Source organism: Passer montanus, unplaced genomic scaffold (genome assembly GCF_014805655.1).
Source record: "Passer montanus isolate IOZ18808 unplaced genomic scaffold, ASM1480565v1 scaffold47, whole genome shotgun sequence".
In the NCBI taxonomy this organism is placed as follows: domain Eukaryota; kingdom Metazoa; phylum Chordata; class Aves; order Passeriformes; family Passeridae; genus Passer; species Passer montanus.
This window is the reverse complement of record NW_024369596.1, coordinates 1,801,232-1,818,114: the sequence shown is the minus strand read 5'-3', so window position 1 is coordinate 1,818,114 and position 16,883 is coordinate 1,801,232. Positions and strand designations below refer to the sequence as shown.

Genomic DNA, 16,883 nt, shown 5'->3' with positions numbered 1-16,883 from the left:
GCCACTCAAAAAAGGACAAGCTGGCCCTGCTCACAAGCCCAGGCTGCTCCCTGGATTCAAACAAGGCCTGAGCAGGCAGCAGACAGCCCTGGGGAGGCAGCAGAACTCAGCCCCACTGCAGGAACACCAGTGCCAGAGCTAAACCTGGCCTTCCAGTGCCACCTCTGGGGAGCAGCACAGCGCCAGGAGAGCCTGGCAGCTCCTCAGTGCCCACCTCCCACCCTGCACAGCACAGCTGGCAGGGGTAGGGCCGAGCAGGAAAACACCAGACACTGCTGGGCCTGGCAGCCTGATGTTTATTTGTCTCGCCAAAGAACACTTTGCCCAAGCAGGAGCCCAAACCCCAATGTGGGGAGGACACCCAGGGCATGCCAAAAGCAGCAAGAAGCTCCCAATGTCCCAGTGCTGCACTGGCCTCCCAGAGAGCAGGGCTGGTTATAGGATCAGGGAGCCAAACACCACCAGCAGCAGCAGGTGAGACAGGAAATGTGTGCAGGAAGTGCTGATGAAGGCATGAAACCCCCTGGAAAAGGCATGGATGGGCAGGACAGGCCTGCCAAGGGCCACACGTGCTCCCAGGGAAGAGGCTTCAGCACCAGAGTGTGCTCCACACACCACCCTGCCTGGGGAACAGAAGGGCACAGCTGCTGACCACCCCACCCTGCCAGGCCTAGGCCAAACCTCCCAGAAGGGTGGGAGAAGCTTGACAGGCCCCAATCCCCACAAGGAGGAGGCAGACAGCTCCTTGCAGCTCAGACACACCTGGGGGATGTGTCCCTCCCCTCTCCCCACGCCGACAGAACCAGCAGCCAGCCAGGCTGGGCTGAGGACAGCCCCAGCCCTGTCCCCAAGCACTCCTCCAGCAGCACATCCCCACGAGGCTGAGGCTCTCCTGCAGCAGAGGGGCAGCCCCTCACACGATCTGGATGCCCAGCTCCTCAGCTGTTTTCTGCAGCCTGTCCATGACGTTCTCCTCCAGCTCCAGGCCCGGGGCTGCTGTGGCCTGCTGCTCTGAGGCTGTGCTGGCCAGCACATAATAGACAGTCTCGCTCTGGCCCTGCTCGTTGGTCCTGCTCACCACACGGATGATGGGGCTGCTGGTGCTGCTGTCTCCTTGCTCTGAGGAGGAGGAGGAGGATGAGGAAGCTCCTGGGATGGGGCTGGGCCGTGCTGGCTCAGAGCTGGGAGCAGAGCACAGGGCTGGGGGCGCAGGCAGCTCTGATGTGCTGCTCTCTGCTGGGGCAGGGTTTGCTGCAGGCTCCAGAAGGATGCCCTGCAGGTTGCCCTCGCCCTCAGGCAGCACCACGCACTCGCTGGAGCCATCCAGAGCCTCCCCACGCCTCTCCCTGTCCTTGAGCAGCTGCTCTGTGAGCTCCACGCTCTCGTAGCGCACCAGCTGCAGCCTCATGTAGCCATCCTCGTGCTCCCTGTACCTGGGCACAGACAGAGGGGTCAGCCAGGCACACTCCCCCTCCCAGGAGATGGGCAGCAGCCAGGGAAAGGGCACAACAGCCGAGCTTCCACCCCCTGTGCTGCACAGATGGTGTTTCAGCCCTACTCCCAAAGGCACACCCGTGTGGCAGATTCTGAGCTCTGTGCCAGGCTCAATCCTCCCCAGCCCATCTCCTTCCACCATTCTGTTGCACTGGGAGAATTTCAAGTCCACCCTCTTCCCCTCCCAGCTTTCAGGCTCTGGAAACCCTCTGGATTTCCTACAGGGTGTGCAGCAGAGGATTCTGTCCCAAGATTTCTCTCTCTAGAGGGGAACACCTGGACCTGCTCCCTGCCAAGCTCAGAAGTGTCCCACCAGAGTGATGGCACCACTGCCCTGGAGCTGCCAGCCAGCACTGCTCAGATCCCACTGAACACTCACTGCCCAGTGCCTCCCAGCCACTGGGAAAAGGGTCCTGAACACATTTACAGAAATCACTGCCAGCACAGCTCAGGGTGCACTGGAGAGGAGGCACTGAGGAGCTCAAGGTGAGCAGTACCTGAAGCGAGGATGTCCCGAGGGCCATTTGAACTGGTGCTTCTTCCTGAGGTGGACAGTGAGGTTGTTCCCCCGTGTGAAGCACTTGTCACACACGTGGCACTTGTACCGGGGCTCGGAGTCGCCCTGAGGGACACCGAGAGCAACATCAGCACCCCGCACGTGCAGGGAAGGAGACAGAAACTTCTCTGGGAAGAATGATATGGGGCAATGCCAGTTCCCACCTCGTGGACCTTCCTGTAGTGCAGTTTGATGGAGCAGAGGGAGCGGGCAGAGAAGCTGCAGGCCTCGAACTCGCAGCGGTACGCCGGCTCCTTGCTGTGCGTGTCCAGGTGCTTCCGCAGGTCAATGAGGTTCTTGCAGCTGGAAAAACAACGTGAGGGAACAGAGCTGCAGCACACACACACACAGAGGCCTCTGGGAGGGGTGGGGACAGGGCCCTCACCTGTAGTCACAGTAGTCACACTTGAAGGGGCGCTCCTCGCTGTGCCGGAAGCGGATGTGGTTGCGCAGCGAGGAGGGCAGCGGGCAGGTCATGTCACACAGGGGGCACTTGTAGTGGTTCACTGGGACAAAAACGGGGAGAAACGTCACCCCAGAGCAGGGCAGAGCAGGGGGCTGAGCTGGCAGCAGGGCCCTGCACTCACTCACTCACCATGGTTCCTCATGTGGTCGCGGAGCAGCCGCTCGGTGGCAAACCTCTTGGAGCAGTGGGAGCACTGAAACCTCTGCTCTGCACAGGGGCACAGGAGACACCAGGGCAGGGAGAACAGCACAGAGAGCAGTGAGGAGAGGTGCTCCAGGGGGATGGAAACGCTGGTGGGCAGCCCTGGGTTCCCACAGGAGGAACAGCCTCCAGCCTGCCTCTGCCAGGAGACAATTCCCAGGGGACACGGCCTCAAGCTGGGCCGGGGGAGGTTCAGGTGGGACTTCAGGAGGAATTCCTTCATGGAAAGGATGGTCAGATGCTGGAAGGGGCTGCCCAGGGAGGTGGGAGAGTCCCTACCCCTGCTCAGGACATGGCTGGCTGACAAGGTGAGGCTCAATCCCAGGCTGCCATCACTCAGCAGACACGCCAGGCTGTTCCAAGCCTGGCTCACGGGGCACCTCCAGCCACCCAAACATGCCAGCCCAGCAGTGCCCAGCAGTGCCCAGCAGTGCCCAGCCCCTCCCTGCCCCAGGCCTTACCCTCCAGGGCAGTCTGGCGGCGGATGTGGTCGAAGAACTTGGTGTTGTTGGCAAACATCCCCCCGCAGGTGGGACAGGCCACCACCTTCTCCTGCGTGTGGCTGCGCAGGTGCTCCCGCAGCTTGCAGCGGCCCTTGAAGCTGCAGTTGCAGTCTGGGGAGGGAACAGCACAGCTGAGAGACCTCCCCAGGGACACAGCCTCACTGAACAGCAGCTTCCTCGTCCTGTTTGGGCCAGCAAGGCTCCAAAATGCCCAGAGAGCAGGGGGATATTGGCACGGTGATATTGTAACATCACCAGGGTGGTACTGGTTCTGCCAAGCAGTTAGGGCAATTGCACAAACATGGGAGAAATTAAGGAAAAAAATCAAAATCAAACTAAATCAACCTTTTCTCCAAGGTACTGATTACACATAAATAGGAAGTTCTGTCTGAGCACTCAACTGAGGGAACTTCTGCAGGAATATTTCACTGTCAAAACCATGGAATTTGAAAAGCTGTTTTTGAAGGCCAAGGGGCTCTCTGAGACCTGTTCCCATGTTTGCCACCCAGCCCAAAGCTCTCAGGAGAAGCCCTGCAAGGCCCCACAAACCTTTCCAGCCGCAGAGCAGCACGTGGTTCTCCTTGCCTGCTGCCTTGTACTCGGAGCAGAAGCTGTGATCCTCCACGTGCCGGTAGAACCACTCGGGGTTGTCAAAGGACCTCTGAGGGGAAGGACACACGGGGCAGGGTGAGAGACACCAGGACGAGCTGAGAGGCTCCCACACAGCTCCAGACAGAGCCAGCAGCTCCCCCTTCCCAGTGAGCCCCTGCTCGTCACAGTCACATTCTCTGGAAAAATCCCTTTGCCCAGGATTTATCTCCTGGGGAGCTGAGAAGCCTCAGAAGAAAAGGAAAACAACAATTAACTCATTTGCTTCTCTGCATTTTGCTGTTTTGGAATGTGGGTGGAGTTTGTTTACCCACAGGGGATTGTTTATTGGTTTCATGGGAATTGTTTTTACTTATTGGCCAATTGGGGTCAAGCTGTGCTGGACTCTGGAGAGAGTCACGAGTTTTTCATTATTATCTTTTTAGCATTCTGTAAGTATAACTTCTGTATTCCATAGTTTAGTATAATATAATATAATGTAAAATAATGTAATATAATATAATGTAATATAATGTAATACAATATAATGTAATGCAATAGAATGTAATATAATAGAATGTAATGCAATATAATGCAGTATAATATAATATAATATAATGTAATGTAATATAATGTAATAAAATGTAATGTAATGTAATATAATATAATGTAATGCAATGTAATGCAATATAATGCAATATAATATAATATAACATAATGCAATATAATATAATATACTGTAATATAATATAATGTAATATAATACAATGTAATATAATATAATGCAATATAATGCAATACAATATAATGCAATGCAATATAATGCAATATAATAATATAATGTAATACAATATAATGTAATACAATACAATGCAATATAATATAATGCAATATAATGCAATATAACGTAATGTAATATAATATAATGTAATGTAATGTAATATAATGCAATATAATGCAATATAACATAATGTAATGTAATATGATATAATATAATGTAATGTAATGTAATGTAATGTAATGCAATGTAATGTAATATAATGTAATAAAATGTAATAAAACATAATGCAATATAATATAATGTAACAAAATGCAATATAATATAATGTAACATAACATAATATAGCATAATATAATATAGATATGATATAATATGATATCATATGATACAATATGATGTAATATTATACAATATGACACGATATAATATAATGTTTTAAATAATCAATGAGCCTTTGAGACCCCGGGCCAGCCCCGTCCCCCCCGGCAGGCGGCTCTCACCTCGCAGTACTCCCAGAGGCACAGGAAGCCCTCCTGGATGTCGGGGATGATGTTCCTGCTGTGGCAGCCCAGCTGGCAGGGGCTGAGCTGGGGCTGGCCCTGCAGCGCCCGCAGCCCCCACTGCTTCAGCTTGGTGTGGTAGCAGTGGAACAGCACGTGGCGCAGCAGCTCGGCCGGGCTCTCCGGGCAGCAGAACCCGCAGCCCTGCCACAGGCACGTGTACTCCTCTGCACAGACAGACAGACGGACTGACAGACTGCCGGCTGCTCTGGGCACTGACAGAGAGCTGCTCTGGACACGGACAGACAGACTGACAGCTGCTCTGGACACTGACAGAGAGCTGCTCTGGGACAGACAGACTGACTGACAGCTGCTCTGTGCACGGACAGAGAGCTGCTCTGGGACAGACAGACTGACAGCTGCTCTGGACACTGACAGAGAGCTGCTCTGGACACGGACAGACAGACTGACAGCTGCTCTGGACACTGACAGAGAGCTGCTCTGGACACGGACAGACAGACTGACAGCTGGGCACGGACACACAGACTGACAGACAGCTGCTCTGAACACTGACAGACAGACAGCTGGACACGGACAGACACACGGAGAGCTGGACATGGACAGACAGACAGAGAGCTGCTCTGGACACGGACAGACAGACTGACAGTTGCTCTGGACACGGACAGACAGACTGACAGACAGACAGAGAGCTGCTCTGGACACTGACAGACAGACAGAGAGCTCCTCTGGACATGGACAGACAGACAGAGAGCTGCTCTGGACACTGACAGACAGACAGAGAGCTGCTCTGAACACGGACAGACAGACAGCTGCTCTGGAGCACAGACAGACAGACAGCTGCTCTGGAGCACAGACAGACAGACAGAGAGCTGCTCTGGACACGGACAGACTGACAGCCAGCCCCTCTGAGCTCCCCTCGGAAGCGCAGCCCAGGTCTCCCCAAGCCCACCCAGCTGCAGCCCAAACCCCGCCGTGCCCCCCCGGCCCAGCCCTGCCAGGGCCAGCAGCGCTCTCTGGGCACGAACCCGCAGATCACTGAGGCCGGGCACCCCCGGGCCATCCGTGCCAGCTGTGCCCAATGCCCACCTTGTCCCCAGGGCACTCAGAGCCACCTCCGGGAGCTCCTGCGCCACCCCCAGGGACGCGCAGCCCCTGCCCAGGCCCGGGCACGCTCCCCTGTCCCCGCCGAGCACCCCGCGACACCACTCCAGGGTGTTTCCTTGTTTCGCTGCTCCCCGGAGCGCCGCGCGGCCCTCCCGCACAGCCCCGCACGGCCGTGCCCTCACCCACCACAGCTGCCCCGCGGGGGGCACCGGAGCAGCGACGCACCGCGCGCGCCCGCCCGCCAATCACAGCGGCCGCCGCCCGCCCGCCCGCCAATCGCAGAGCAGGGACGCCCTGCCTGCGCGCGGCGGGAGAGAGGCCCCGGCGGGAAGCAGCGGCGCGGAACGCCGCACGGCCGTGCCCTCACCCAGCGGGTCCGCGTCGCCGCGCTGCTGGCCGGGCAGGGGCTGCTGCAGGTGCTGCGCCGCATGCCCGCAGAACTCCTCCATCCCCGCGGCCGCGAACGAGCACCGCTGCCACTCGCACCGCAGCACCACGGCCGCGCGGCCGGGCGGCATGGCTCCCGGCACCGGCGGGGCTCCCGGCACCGCCCGGGGCCGGGGGTGATGGCAGCGCCGGATCCCGGCCGAGGCTCGAGAAAGGCCGGGCCCGCCAGACGGAGCGCTCCGCACTGCCAAGAACCTCTGCCTGCCCAGCCCTGGAAGTGTCCAAGGTGTTGGGCGGGGATTGGAGCAGCCTGGGGGAGTGGAAGGTGTCCGGTGGAACGGGATGAGTGTTAAGGTTCCTTCCAAACCAAACCGTTCCAAGTTAGTTTTTGGTGCTTCCGGAACAATTCCGTGCTTAAACAAGAGTCCTCGCACTGGAAACCCACCCCTGGGTTGATTCAGGCCAACACTGAAACAAACCCCATCAGTTCTGCAGCTCTTTACAACAAATCAATATTAATAATAATAATAATGATAATGCATCAAATCCTCCCTGCTCCTTCCTGGGATGGAATTAAACACACCCCGACTGCCCCATCTGCTGCTCCAGGCTCTTTGCTACACAAAGCACAGGCACAATTCCCAAAGTTTGCTTTGGCACAGGTAAATGCCTTTTTAAAAGGGTTTGAAAGGCTTCAAACCCCTTTTTAAAAGGGTTCAAACCCCTTTTAGAAAAGGGTTTTAAAGGCTTAAAACTCCTTTTTAAAAGGGTTTTAAAGGTTTCAAACCCCTTTTAAAAGGGTTTTTTAAGGTTTTAAACCCCTTTTAAAAGGGTTTTAAAGGTTTCAAGCCCCTTTTTGGAAGGGGCTCTGCAGAACGTGCCCAGAGCGTGTCGTGCCGACCACAAGAGCTTCTGCAAACCCCACCACAGCCCCAGCTGTGCCCAGCTCCACCAAACTCCCCAGAAAACGTGGGTGTGGTGATTTTTCAGAACAAAACACCAGCAGAGAGGTTTCCATCTCAAAGCAGCCTGGCTGAGCTTTTGTCCTCCCCCTGTTTTCAGTGGAATTCCTTCTGCAGGCAGCACAGGAAACACCTGCACCCCACGGTGGGGGTTTAACCTGAGTGTCCTCACAGCAATGTGCAGCCCAGGAGGTGCCAGGGGGCAGCTGGCAAACGCAGCCCGCTGCTGGCAGAGCAAAACCTGCTCCTTTTTGTGCCACCTTCCACCTGGCCCTGCCCACCTGGTGCTTCCTGAACCTTCTGTCGCCCGCCAGGCAAACCCCCCACAGCAGGAAGGGCTGGGGAAGAATGGAAGGGCCAAAAAAAGCAGCTCCCTTTCCCCTTTTCCTTTCCCCTTTTTTTCCATTTTCAGCCATGAAATGTCAGCTCAGAGAGGCAGGAGGCTCCCGGGGAAGGACCCACACTGACCATGCAAAGCGGAGTGAAACACAGATCCAGGGATTTGCATTTAAGCAAATCCCAAACGAGGTTTGGTGCTGGAGACATCCCTAAATTCTAGAAAAGCCATTTCCGCCAGGCTCAGCTGGAACTTTCCCAGGGAATTATGAGCACAGGCTTCACTCTGCTCTGGGAAGCTGATGAGGGACAGATCTTCCCCAAATCCCTGCAGGATCTGGGAGCTGGGACGGGTCAGCAGCACCAACAATGGAAGCAGGTGAGTCCCAGCAGCTCAGAGCTTCACAAGCTGAGGCATCTTCATGGCAATTTCAGGGAAGGAACAAACTGTGCTGTCCTTGGGCTCCTTTTGAAAAAAAAAAATCCACAAAATTTTCTCTAGAATAGACATGTGACATCTTAAATGTGCCAAGAATTTAATAGTGTCAATTAATATTCTGCCTTCTCCAGACTGTATTTATATTCCTTCACAGTGCAATGCTTTATTTTTTTTTTTCTCTAAAGGCAGTTAGATCAAAGTGATGTGAAATTGGATTCAATTTGCTTGGAAATGATAGAAACTTGGGCCTGAATTAGCATTTTCTTCCCCAGTGGGAAGAAAATCTTCTGCCAGTGGCAGAGTTATCTGAAGTTTTGACAGCCCAGCCTCTGGATAATCCACCGGCAGCAACAGGTTCAGTTGTGTGACACCTTCAGCCTGGGTTAGAGGGCTGAGTGTTGCTGGATTAAAACAATTTGGGCAGAGGAATAACTGGGGATGTGAGTGAAGCCACCTCAACAGCCAGAGCAGCAGAGGGGGGTGGAGGAGCTTTTCTAATGCCTTCAGGGCACAGCAAAGGCGTCAGGAAACCTGCAGAGCACCAGACCTGCTGGAATCCCTCCACCTGTGGGAGCTGATGTCCATTTCTGGCCACTTGTGTTGCTTTTTCTTTTTTTTTTTTTTCCCCTTGGTGCTCTCATCTTCACCTCATTTTTGGGAACCTGTCCCTTGCTTTGTGTTTGCTTTGTGCCTGGCCTTGGCTGAAGCTCTCTGGTCAGCACTCAAAATAAAATTCCACTTGCCCAAATTTGCAGCTGCTATGAACCCAAAAATAATAATAAAAAAAACCCATCTGGGGCATGGCCAAGGTGTTTAAACCCTCTCACCTCCCCTGGTGTGTGTGTGTGCACCTGGGGCCACAATGCCACCGGGAACGGAGCCAAGGGACACATCCTGAGGGGCAGAGGAGCCAAATGCTCAGTGCTGGAGATCAAACAGCTCAGCTGTGCCCTGGCAGTTTGCTCTCCCTCAGCAGAGCGTGCCTCTGTGTTTTCCAAGGGATTAGCTTCAAAGGCAGGGGGGTTTTTTCCGGGATAATTCAACATGGAGACTCCTCCCTGGCTCCGCAGGTGCGAGCTGGGTTCAGCAGGATAAAAGAGCTGTCCCTGCATTGTCCCTCAGCTCTCACCTGTGCCACCGCCTCTGTGCACAGCGTGCACATCCCAACATTCACTCCAATGCCTCGTGGCAAAGCCACCCACAGCTGCTCCAGGGCTAAAAACCAGAGCCAGATGCTGCACGTGCCCCAGCAGGGACCCTTCCCAACAACCTGGATAAAACAGAGCCCCAGCAGCTGCCTGGGCTTGCTGTGGACACAAAACAGGCTGGGCAGGCAGCTGCTTTCTCCTTTGGAGGCTCACAGGAGCCACTCCATCCATCACCCATCCATCCATCCATCATCCATCCATCATCCATCCATCCATCCATCCATCCATCCATCCATCATCCATCCAGGGCATTCCCTGGATCAGAGCAGTGCTGGAGGCAGCAGCACCACGACCCCTGTGCTGAAATGTCAGTGAAATAATATATTTAAATATTTATATGTTCCTATATATTTCATATATTTTAATACAGTTAATATATTTAACACAATTTTAATATATTTAATATATTGAACACAATATGCTATTAATATCAACACATAATATTTTATTAATATTAATAGCATATATATTTATATTTAAAATGTATTTTCTATATTTTCTCTCTATATGTGGGAATATATTTCATATACATAATAATTTCTATAGCTAGAAATATATATATGTCTAGATTACAAATATTTCTGTATTCCTAAATCTAAGAATTGCAGATTTGTGTTTCTCCCTCCCAACCCGATGCACAGAGGTGATGAATTTGCCGCTCTGTGCTTTCCCTGAGCTCTGCACTCCCTCAGTCCCTGCAGATTTCGGCAAGCGGGTGTACCAAGGAGTGCGAGTGAAGCACACGGTCAAGGATCTCCTGGCTGAAAAGCGATCCCGGCAGAGCAGCGGCTCCCGCTTCAGCGTGAGTCCCGTCCCGTCCCGTCCCGTCCCGTCCCGTCCCATCCCGTCCCGTCCCGTCCCGTCCCGTCCCCCACCCCCTTTTTTAACCCATCAAGTCCCTCACCCCACCCTCTACTTCAAAGACAGTTTGGGGCACTGCCAATATTAAATAATTAATATAATGTCCCAAAACATCACTGATGGCTCCTTGATTTTCATATCAATCAACCTTAAATGCCTCAAAGCCCTTTTTTCCCCCACTTTTCAAGCATGGCAGTGATGTTAAATTCCCTTTTCCTTTCACATCCTATTTGTGACACCTTCCTGAGTCAAGTTCCTTTTCCACCAGCTACACTTGGACAAGTCAGTGCCCTGAAAATATCTGTTCTTCCCCGAATGCTGAGCTCCTTCCAGCTCCTCTCAGGGCGCCAGGGGAGCTGCAGGGATGTGATGGGCTGGAGAGAGGCCAAGCATCAGCTTGGAAGAGATGATTTCCTCCTAAAGTGCTTCTATGGCAACAGGAAACACAAGTCCTGCTGCACTACAGTGGTTTTTATTCCTCAATTGCCAGCCAGAAAGAGGCTGTCCCCAGAAGGGGACACAATATTGTGATGGCAGGATGTGGTGGCATCCAGTGGCACGAGGAGCCCTTCCCTGGCTGCTCCTGGCACTCACCTTTGCTGGGCAGCAGCTCCTCACCTCCAGCTGGCTGGGAGCTCTGGGACACTGGCAGAGGAGGAGAGCTGGAGATGTGTCCTACAAGGAGAGGGAGAAATTGGGAGTTCTGATGCTTTTTTCCCCAAAAAAACATTCACTTCTGGCTATTTTTTATACTAGAGAGGCCTCACAGTGACTTATTTTCTGTGACTTTCAGGCCTATTAACTCTGCAACAAAACAATCAGGACAAAAAAACCAAAAAAACAGGATTGGGCATCACCAAACACAGCAAAATCCAGCCACACATCCCTCCCCACAGGCTCCAGCTGCTGCAGGCAGGCAGAACCCCCTGGGCCATGGAAAATAGTCACTGGGGAGTGATATTTAGGAAGAGTTCTTGGGAAGCAGCTGAGAAAACAGCTCCTGTTGGTGCTGTCACCATTGTCCTGCTGCCTCTGTGGAGGCGGCAGCTTCAACAGGCACAGTGGAAACGCCCTGGGAGTGTAAAATGCTCCCTGCTTTATTGCCCTTGGCTCTGTGCTGCAGAGCCCAGCAGTTGTGTGCGTCTGCCTGATGCAAAGCCAGCCCTGCTGCTCATTCCCTGCGAGAGACAAAAAGTGATTGTGCAGGGCAAACATCCGTATTTGCTCGGACACATCATGAAAAGAGCAGCTGGAAGTGCAGCTCTGTTTGTCTGGCAGAATATAACTCAGAAAACAACCCAGAATCAAGGCCAGGGGCAGATGACTGAACACCCCTCTGGCTGTTGGTGATGCAGGGTCATTTGGCTGCATCTTGTGTTTGAGGGTGATCTTTGCTCCAGAAATGAAGCAGCCCTCAGCTGTTGTTGGTGCGAGGCCTCTGGAGGAGGCTGTGCTGAGCTGGGGAGGTCAGGGCTCAGCAGAGCACAGCTTTGGGATGACATTTTGACAATTTCCTGGCAGCCAGGCCCTGCACACATGGAGTGATGGAAATCAGGGTGTGCTGTGAGGAAACCCACCCAAAATCAGGGCTCTGCACCAACTGCAGGGCTCAGGGCTGAGCTTTAGGAGGCTCTGGCTTTCCTTTGCACAGGTGTGAACCTGCAGGTGTCCTCTGGATTCCTGTCTTCTCTGAGGTGTGGAGGGGGGTGCCTGCACAGGTGAAGCAGTGCAGTGCTGTGGTTTAAAGAGGATTCATTGCTGGGTGCCCAGCAGCACTCCCAGAGCAGGGACTCACAGCCAGCACTGCCCTGCCCAGGCTCAGCTTTGCTTTTATGGAGGATTGGTATTCCTTCAGCTGCTCCACCACAGACTGGGCCCAGAGAGGGGATGCCCTGAAGCCAAAACATTGCCAGAGGGCAGGGCCAGGTCATTATTTGGAGCTGGATCCTTAAATTTAGGCAGATTTTTAGGTGAGTTAAGAAGCAGTGAAGCAGCAGAGCTCTCTGGAGCAGTCCCAGGCAGGATCTGTGCCTGGCCATGGGCAGGGCAGGCTGAGCCCAGCTTATCAACAGCTGGACACGCTCTGGGCCCCAGGGAGGCTGAGCAGAGCTGCAGGAGATCCAGGCTCCCCATCCCCATGGCAGGGAAAGGAAGCACTGCAGGGAGGAAATGAACTAATGGGTCTCAATTAAGGCTGATAAGGAGCAAGGAGGGGAATGAAATGCAGGGCTCTGCTCTGGTGAGGCCAGGGATGGGCTGCAGCAGAGGCTCCTGCACTGAATTCAGGCAGGTAAAGCCCTGGCAGCTCCTGGCCTCTCTGGGACTCTCCCCCACAGGTGTGTACACACAGCCAGGCAGTTCCTGGCTGTTGAACAGGCTGGATCAAAGAGTAAATGCTCTGCTAACTGGAAATGATCCCTGCTGGAGGCTGCCAGCTGTGCCAGGGAGCTGGGCAGAGCATCCCAGCTGCCATCCCTGCAGCCCCCTGTCCATCTGTGCTGCCTGACCCTCCCAGCCTGGCTTTTTCCTCTAAAAGTGACCTGGATTTGCATGTGATGGCTTCAGCTGGGGACAGGTGCAAGCCCCGCCTGTGTGACAAGGACACTCCTCTGTCCACAAGCCCAGGGGCTCCTTCCTGCCACCTCCTGTCACCTCCTGCCACCTCTGCAGCCCGTGTGGCCTGTGCAGGCTCGGATCTCATTTCCATGGTGGAGCAGGGAGCAGCTGCAGACCTTCCCTCGCAGCAGAAGGAAGTCCTCAGAGCTGGCAAATTTAATTCAAATCTAAACCTCTAAATTTGGTTGCCTGCTATGGCAGGAACCTCCTGTTTGCACTATGCAAACTGGACAGAGCGTGCCACCAGCATGGCCAGGGACAGCAGAGTGACAGCAGAGTGACAGCAGTGCAGCTGGGGGCTCTCCACTCCTGCTCTGGGGGCCTGGAGCTCCCCAAGCCAGAGCTCAGTGGGATTCCAGAGGAGCAGATGCCTTGGTAAGGAATCAGGCCCTGGGAGCACCAGGGTCACTCCAGGGGTAATTCTCCTTTACCTGGGGACCAAGAGGAGAGGATGCTGATTAATAATATAATTATTATTGTCATAACCACTGCTGTCGGACCCAAAGAGGATTTAGGAACTCTCTTTCCACCCAATCTGTTTGTGCTGCCAGGAAGGGGCAGGTAAAGGAGCCAGACCCAGCACAGCTGAGCTGGAGCAAGGGCTGGAATCTGCCCATTTTGGCCTCTCAGGGGCTCAAATGTCACCTTGCCTGGTTTGTGCCAACAGCCAAAGGACTCCTCAACATTCTGCCTGCTTTGAGGGACCCTGTGGGACAGGAGGAAGAAGCCAGTTGTCTTGATATTCCTCCTCTTAGCAGCTCTGCACCAGACCTTCACAATCTCTGCTTAGCCTACATCTGTTAATTCCTGTGAGGAACTCGTGGAGTTAAACCCTTCACAGCACCCAGGCTCAAACAATGCGTGTGAATTGCACTCAGAGAGCTGCCTTGCTTTGAAAAGTCATTCTTTCAAACATCTCTTTCTCTTTTGCAGGGCAGCACCAGCGCAGCACAGCCACCCTTTGGCCAAATGCCAGGTGAGGTTTTCCCTGCACTGCTGAACATCTTCCATGCAGGTGGGAGGGCTGGCACAGCCCTGCTGTCCTCTTCCAGAGGATGTGAAACAAGCAGGGCCACCCCTCAGAGGGAGCCCAGGGGGAAAGTAATTAAAAGAATCCAAAAAAGAACAACAATAATTTGTATAAAATCCTCAAAGAGAGTAATGAAAGCAGCTCCCACCTCCTTTAGCAGAGGAGCCATACAGAATCCCTCCTTTTCCTGCTGTGTTTTCCCATTTTCCCCGGAGCTGGAGAGAGAAAGCACAAAACCAGGAGCTGACCTGTTTTATCCCTTGGCTCTCGGGCAGAGAAAGCAGAGTGAGGCTGGAACCTCCTCCCCAGGGGCTGGAGCAGAGCGAGGAGGAAGCACAGCCTGGCTGAGCTGACCTCCATCTCCCTGCCCTCCTGTTTAAAGCTTCCCCAACGCTTTTGGTTTGCTGCAGACGGAGTGGAACCAAAAGCACCTCTGGGCTCACACACCTGTGTCAAGGCAGGGTGATCTCCTGCGTGATGCTGGAGAGAAGAGAGCTCTGCTTTGCACCCACAGGGGTGTCCATCATTCTGTGGCAGCTGCTAGAATTTTCTTTACACGTCCCCACCCTTTTTTCTGTCCCCAGGCTCACCCAGCACGGCTGGTTACTACGGCGTCCGCAGATCCTTCCCGGCCGAGCTGGATTTCCACAGCACCAAGCAGTTTGTCAGCGATGCCTTCCCCTCCCCTCTGGGCTCCAAACCCTTCCCCTGCGACCCCTCTGCCCCCCAGGGCTACCCAGCCCTCCTGGAGCCCTATCTCAGCGAGCAGTTCGGGGATCACCGCGCTCCTCCCGTCCCAGCTGCCACCAGCTCCTTCTTCAGCGCTCCGGCCGTGCCCCCTCTCCTGCCATCCTTCCCCAACGACACGGGGCACTTCCTGCTCGTGAGTGCCCCCTGGTCCTGTCCCCCAGGGCAGGGTCACCCCCTTTAAATGTGGGGTTCGGTCAGGGGGACTCGTGGGGGAAGGGTGTGGCAGGGCTCTGCGGGGAGGGTTTTTCTCTTTGTTTCCATCTAATTGTCCCCTGGTCCTGTTGGAGACATCCCTGGAGACATCCCATTCTCTCTGAACGGGACACTGCTCCCAGGCACAGGCTGGGATTGCTGGGGTGGCCTGTGCAGGGCCAGGAGCAGGGTCTGATGATCCTGGTGGGTCCCTTCCAACTCAGGATAACTCTGTGACTCCATGATTTATGAAATTCTCCCTCCCTGAGTTTCCAGAAACAACCTGTAGTGACTCCAGGCTCCCTGTCCCAGCTCCACTCACAGCCCCACCACAGAGCTCCTGGATCCTGTAGGATCTGGTCAGTCCTACTGGGACCCTGCTCCAGGCCCTGCTGCCAGGATGGAGGCTCCCTTTCAAACACCAAACACGCTGCCAGGATGGAGGTTCCCTTTCAAACACCAAACACGCTGCCAGGATGGAGGTTCCCTGTCACAGCTCAAACACCAAATATTGCTGCCAGGATGGAGGCTCCCTTTCAAACACCAAACACGCTGCCAGGATGGAGGCTCCATAGTTCAAACACCAAACACTGCTGACAGGATGGAGGTTCCCTTTCAAACACCAAACACGCTGCCAGGCTGGAGGTTCCCTGTCACAGCTCAAACACCAAATATTGCTGCCAGGATGGAGGCTCCCTTTCAAACACCAAACCCGCTGCCAGGATGGAGGTTCCCTGTCACAGCTCAAACCCCAAATATTGCTGCCAGGATGGAGGTTCCCTTTCAAACACCAAACATTGCTGACAGGATGGAGGTTCCCTTTCACAGCTCAAACACCAAACATTGCTGCCAGGATGGAGGTTCCACAGTTCAAACACCAAACACTGCTCCAGAGCCACAGAAACCCTTTGGGCATTCCCAGGGATGGATACTCCATTACCTCCAGGACAGGCTTTTGTTCCTAAGTGTTTTCTTTGCCTTCTCTCCCTGTTTCCCTGCAGAGAGAGCCCTGGGAGCAGCCCTCACCCGAGAGCCTCGGCCAGCCTGACAGTGCCTGCTCAGAGCCTCTGCAGCCGCTCCCTGCCACCTCCAGCTGCCTCTCCCTGCCCGAATCCGGAGCTGCTTCCCCGTTCCGAGGCTCAGGTTGGACCCCAGCCCTCCCTGGAGCCCAGCCCTACCCTCTGCACCCCCTTGAAGATGCCCACTACTCCCCCAGCTACGCGGCCACCTCGCCCTACAGCTTGTCCCCATTCGTGGCCGTGGCCAGCGAGCCCTCCAGGATGAGCCACCTGTGCCCCGAGCCACCCTCGGAGCCACCACACCTTCCCGAGCACTCTGCCTGGCCCAAAGAGGATGGAAGTGCCCTCTGGGGGACTTATGAAGGCAGGAGAACTTACTGAGGAGAGAGAAGAGCTGGAGGAAAGAAAACCAGACCATTATAAAGCAAATTTTGTGCTCCTTCCTAAAACTGCTCCTTCAAGCGTGATGTTTTGTGCTCTGGTTGGAAACACAGTCACTGGACACACCACATTTAGGTCAGGGTGGTGCCTTCCAGTGCCTCGAGAAAGGAATTTCTCCCAGCCCCACAAGTAAAATATTCAGCCTGAAAAACCTCTGTGCTCTGCAGGTTTCTCCTACCAACAAGAATCCCTGCTCAGAGAGCTTTTCTAGCCTATATGGTTTGGGGGCTCTGTAGGGTGTGGGCACTGCCCTGCCTGCTGACTTGTGCCCGAGGAAGCCTCGCCACCCCTGCAGGGCACCAAACGCCCCCTCCCCAACACCCCTTTTACCCTGAATGAGCCCACAGCAGCTCCACACCCACCCGGTGGGCTGCTCTGGGGGCACCCAGGTGGGCTGGCAATGCCAATGGCAGCGGTAGCCAGCCCTG

At 54.4% G+C, this 16,883-nt stretch overlaps 2 protein-coding genes across 3 annotated transcripts; one reads left to right on the top strand and one right to left on the bottom strand.

Moving 5' to 3' along the window:
• Window positions 1-276: 276 nt before the first annotated feature.
• Window positions 277-6,771, bottom strand: LOC120508433 (histone H4 transcription factor). 2 transcript variants are annotated; one of them, XM_039722024.1, is made up of 9 exons: window positions 6,582-6,771; window positions 5,090-5,316; window positions 3,770-3,881; window positions 3,179-3,331; window positions 2,646-2,723; window positions 2,436-2,556; window positions 2,215-2,353; window positions 1,992-2,116; window positions 277-1,433 (listed from the first exon to the last, which is right to left on the bottom strand). In XM_039722024.1, the coding sequence occupies exons 1-9, from the start codon at window positions 6,730-6,732 to the stop codon at window positions 914-916; spliced, it is 1,626 nt and encodes a 541-aa protein (XP_039577958.1). In that variant the 5' UTR covers window positions 6,733-6,771; the 3' UTR covers window positions 277-913. The 2 variants fall into 2 exon arrangements, with proteins under 2 accessions (XP_039577958.1, XP_039577959.1); XM_039722025.1 differs by lacking the exon at window positions 2,646-2,723.
• Window positions 6,772-8,168: 1,397 nt separating this feature from the next.
• On the top strand, window positions 8,169-16,395 carry CUNH11orf53 (chromosome unknown C11orf53 homolog). The gene is made up of 5 exons (XM_039721762.1): window positions 8,169-8,278; window positions 10,239-10,348; window positions 13,957-13,999; window positions 14,638-14,936; window positions 15,997-16,395. Exons 1-5 carry the CDS (start codon window positions 8,269-8,271, stop codon window positions 16,393-16,395), a joined length of 861 nt encoding a protein of 286 aa, XP_039577696.1. The 5' UTR covers window positions 8,169-8,268.
• Window positions 16,396-16,883: the final 488 nt, after the last annotated feature.

Excerpts from the sequence above, each read along its gene's own strand:
- LOC120508433 (XM_039722024.1), bottom strand. The coding sequence starts at position 6,732 with ATGCCGCCCGGCCGCGCGGCCGTGGTGCTGCGGTGCGAGTGGCAGCGG. Across the intron at positions 5,317-6,581 it reads CGGCGACGCGGACCCGCTGG|AGGAGTACACGTGCCTGTGG; the intron begins GTGAGGGCACGG and ends CTGTCTGTGCAG. Across the intron at positions 3,332-3,769 it reads GCTGCTCTGCGGCTGGAAAG|ACTGCAACTGCAGCTTCAAG; the intron begins GTTTGTGGGGCC and ends TTCCCTCCCCAG.
- CUNH11orf53 (XM_039721762.1), top strand. Across the intron at positions 14,000-14,637 it reads ACCCTTTGGCCAAATGCCAG|GCTCACCCAGCACGGCTGGT; the intron begins GTGAGGTTTTCC and ends TTCTGTCCCCAG. Across the intron at positions 14,937-15,996 it reads ACACGGGGCACTTCCTGCTC|AGAGAGCCCTGGGAGCAGCC; the intron begins GTGAGTGCCCCC and ends GTTTCCCTGCAG.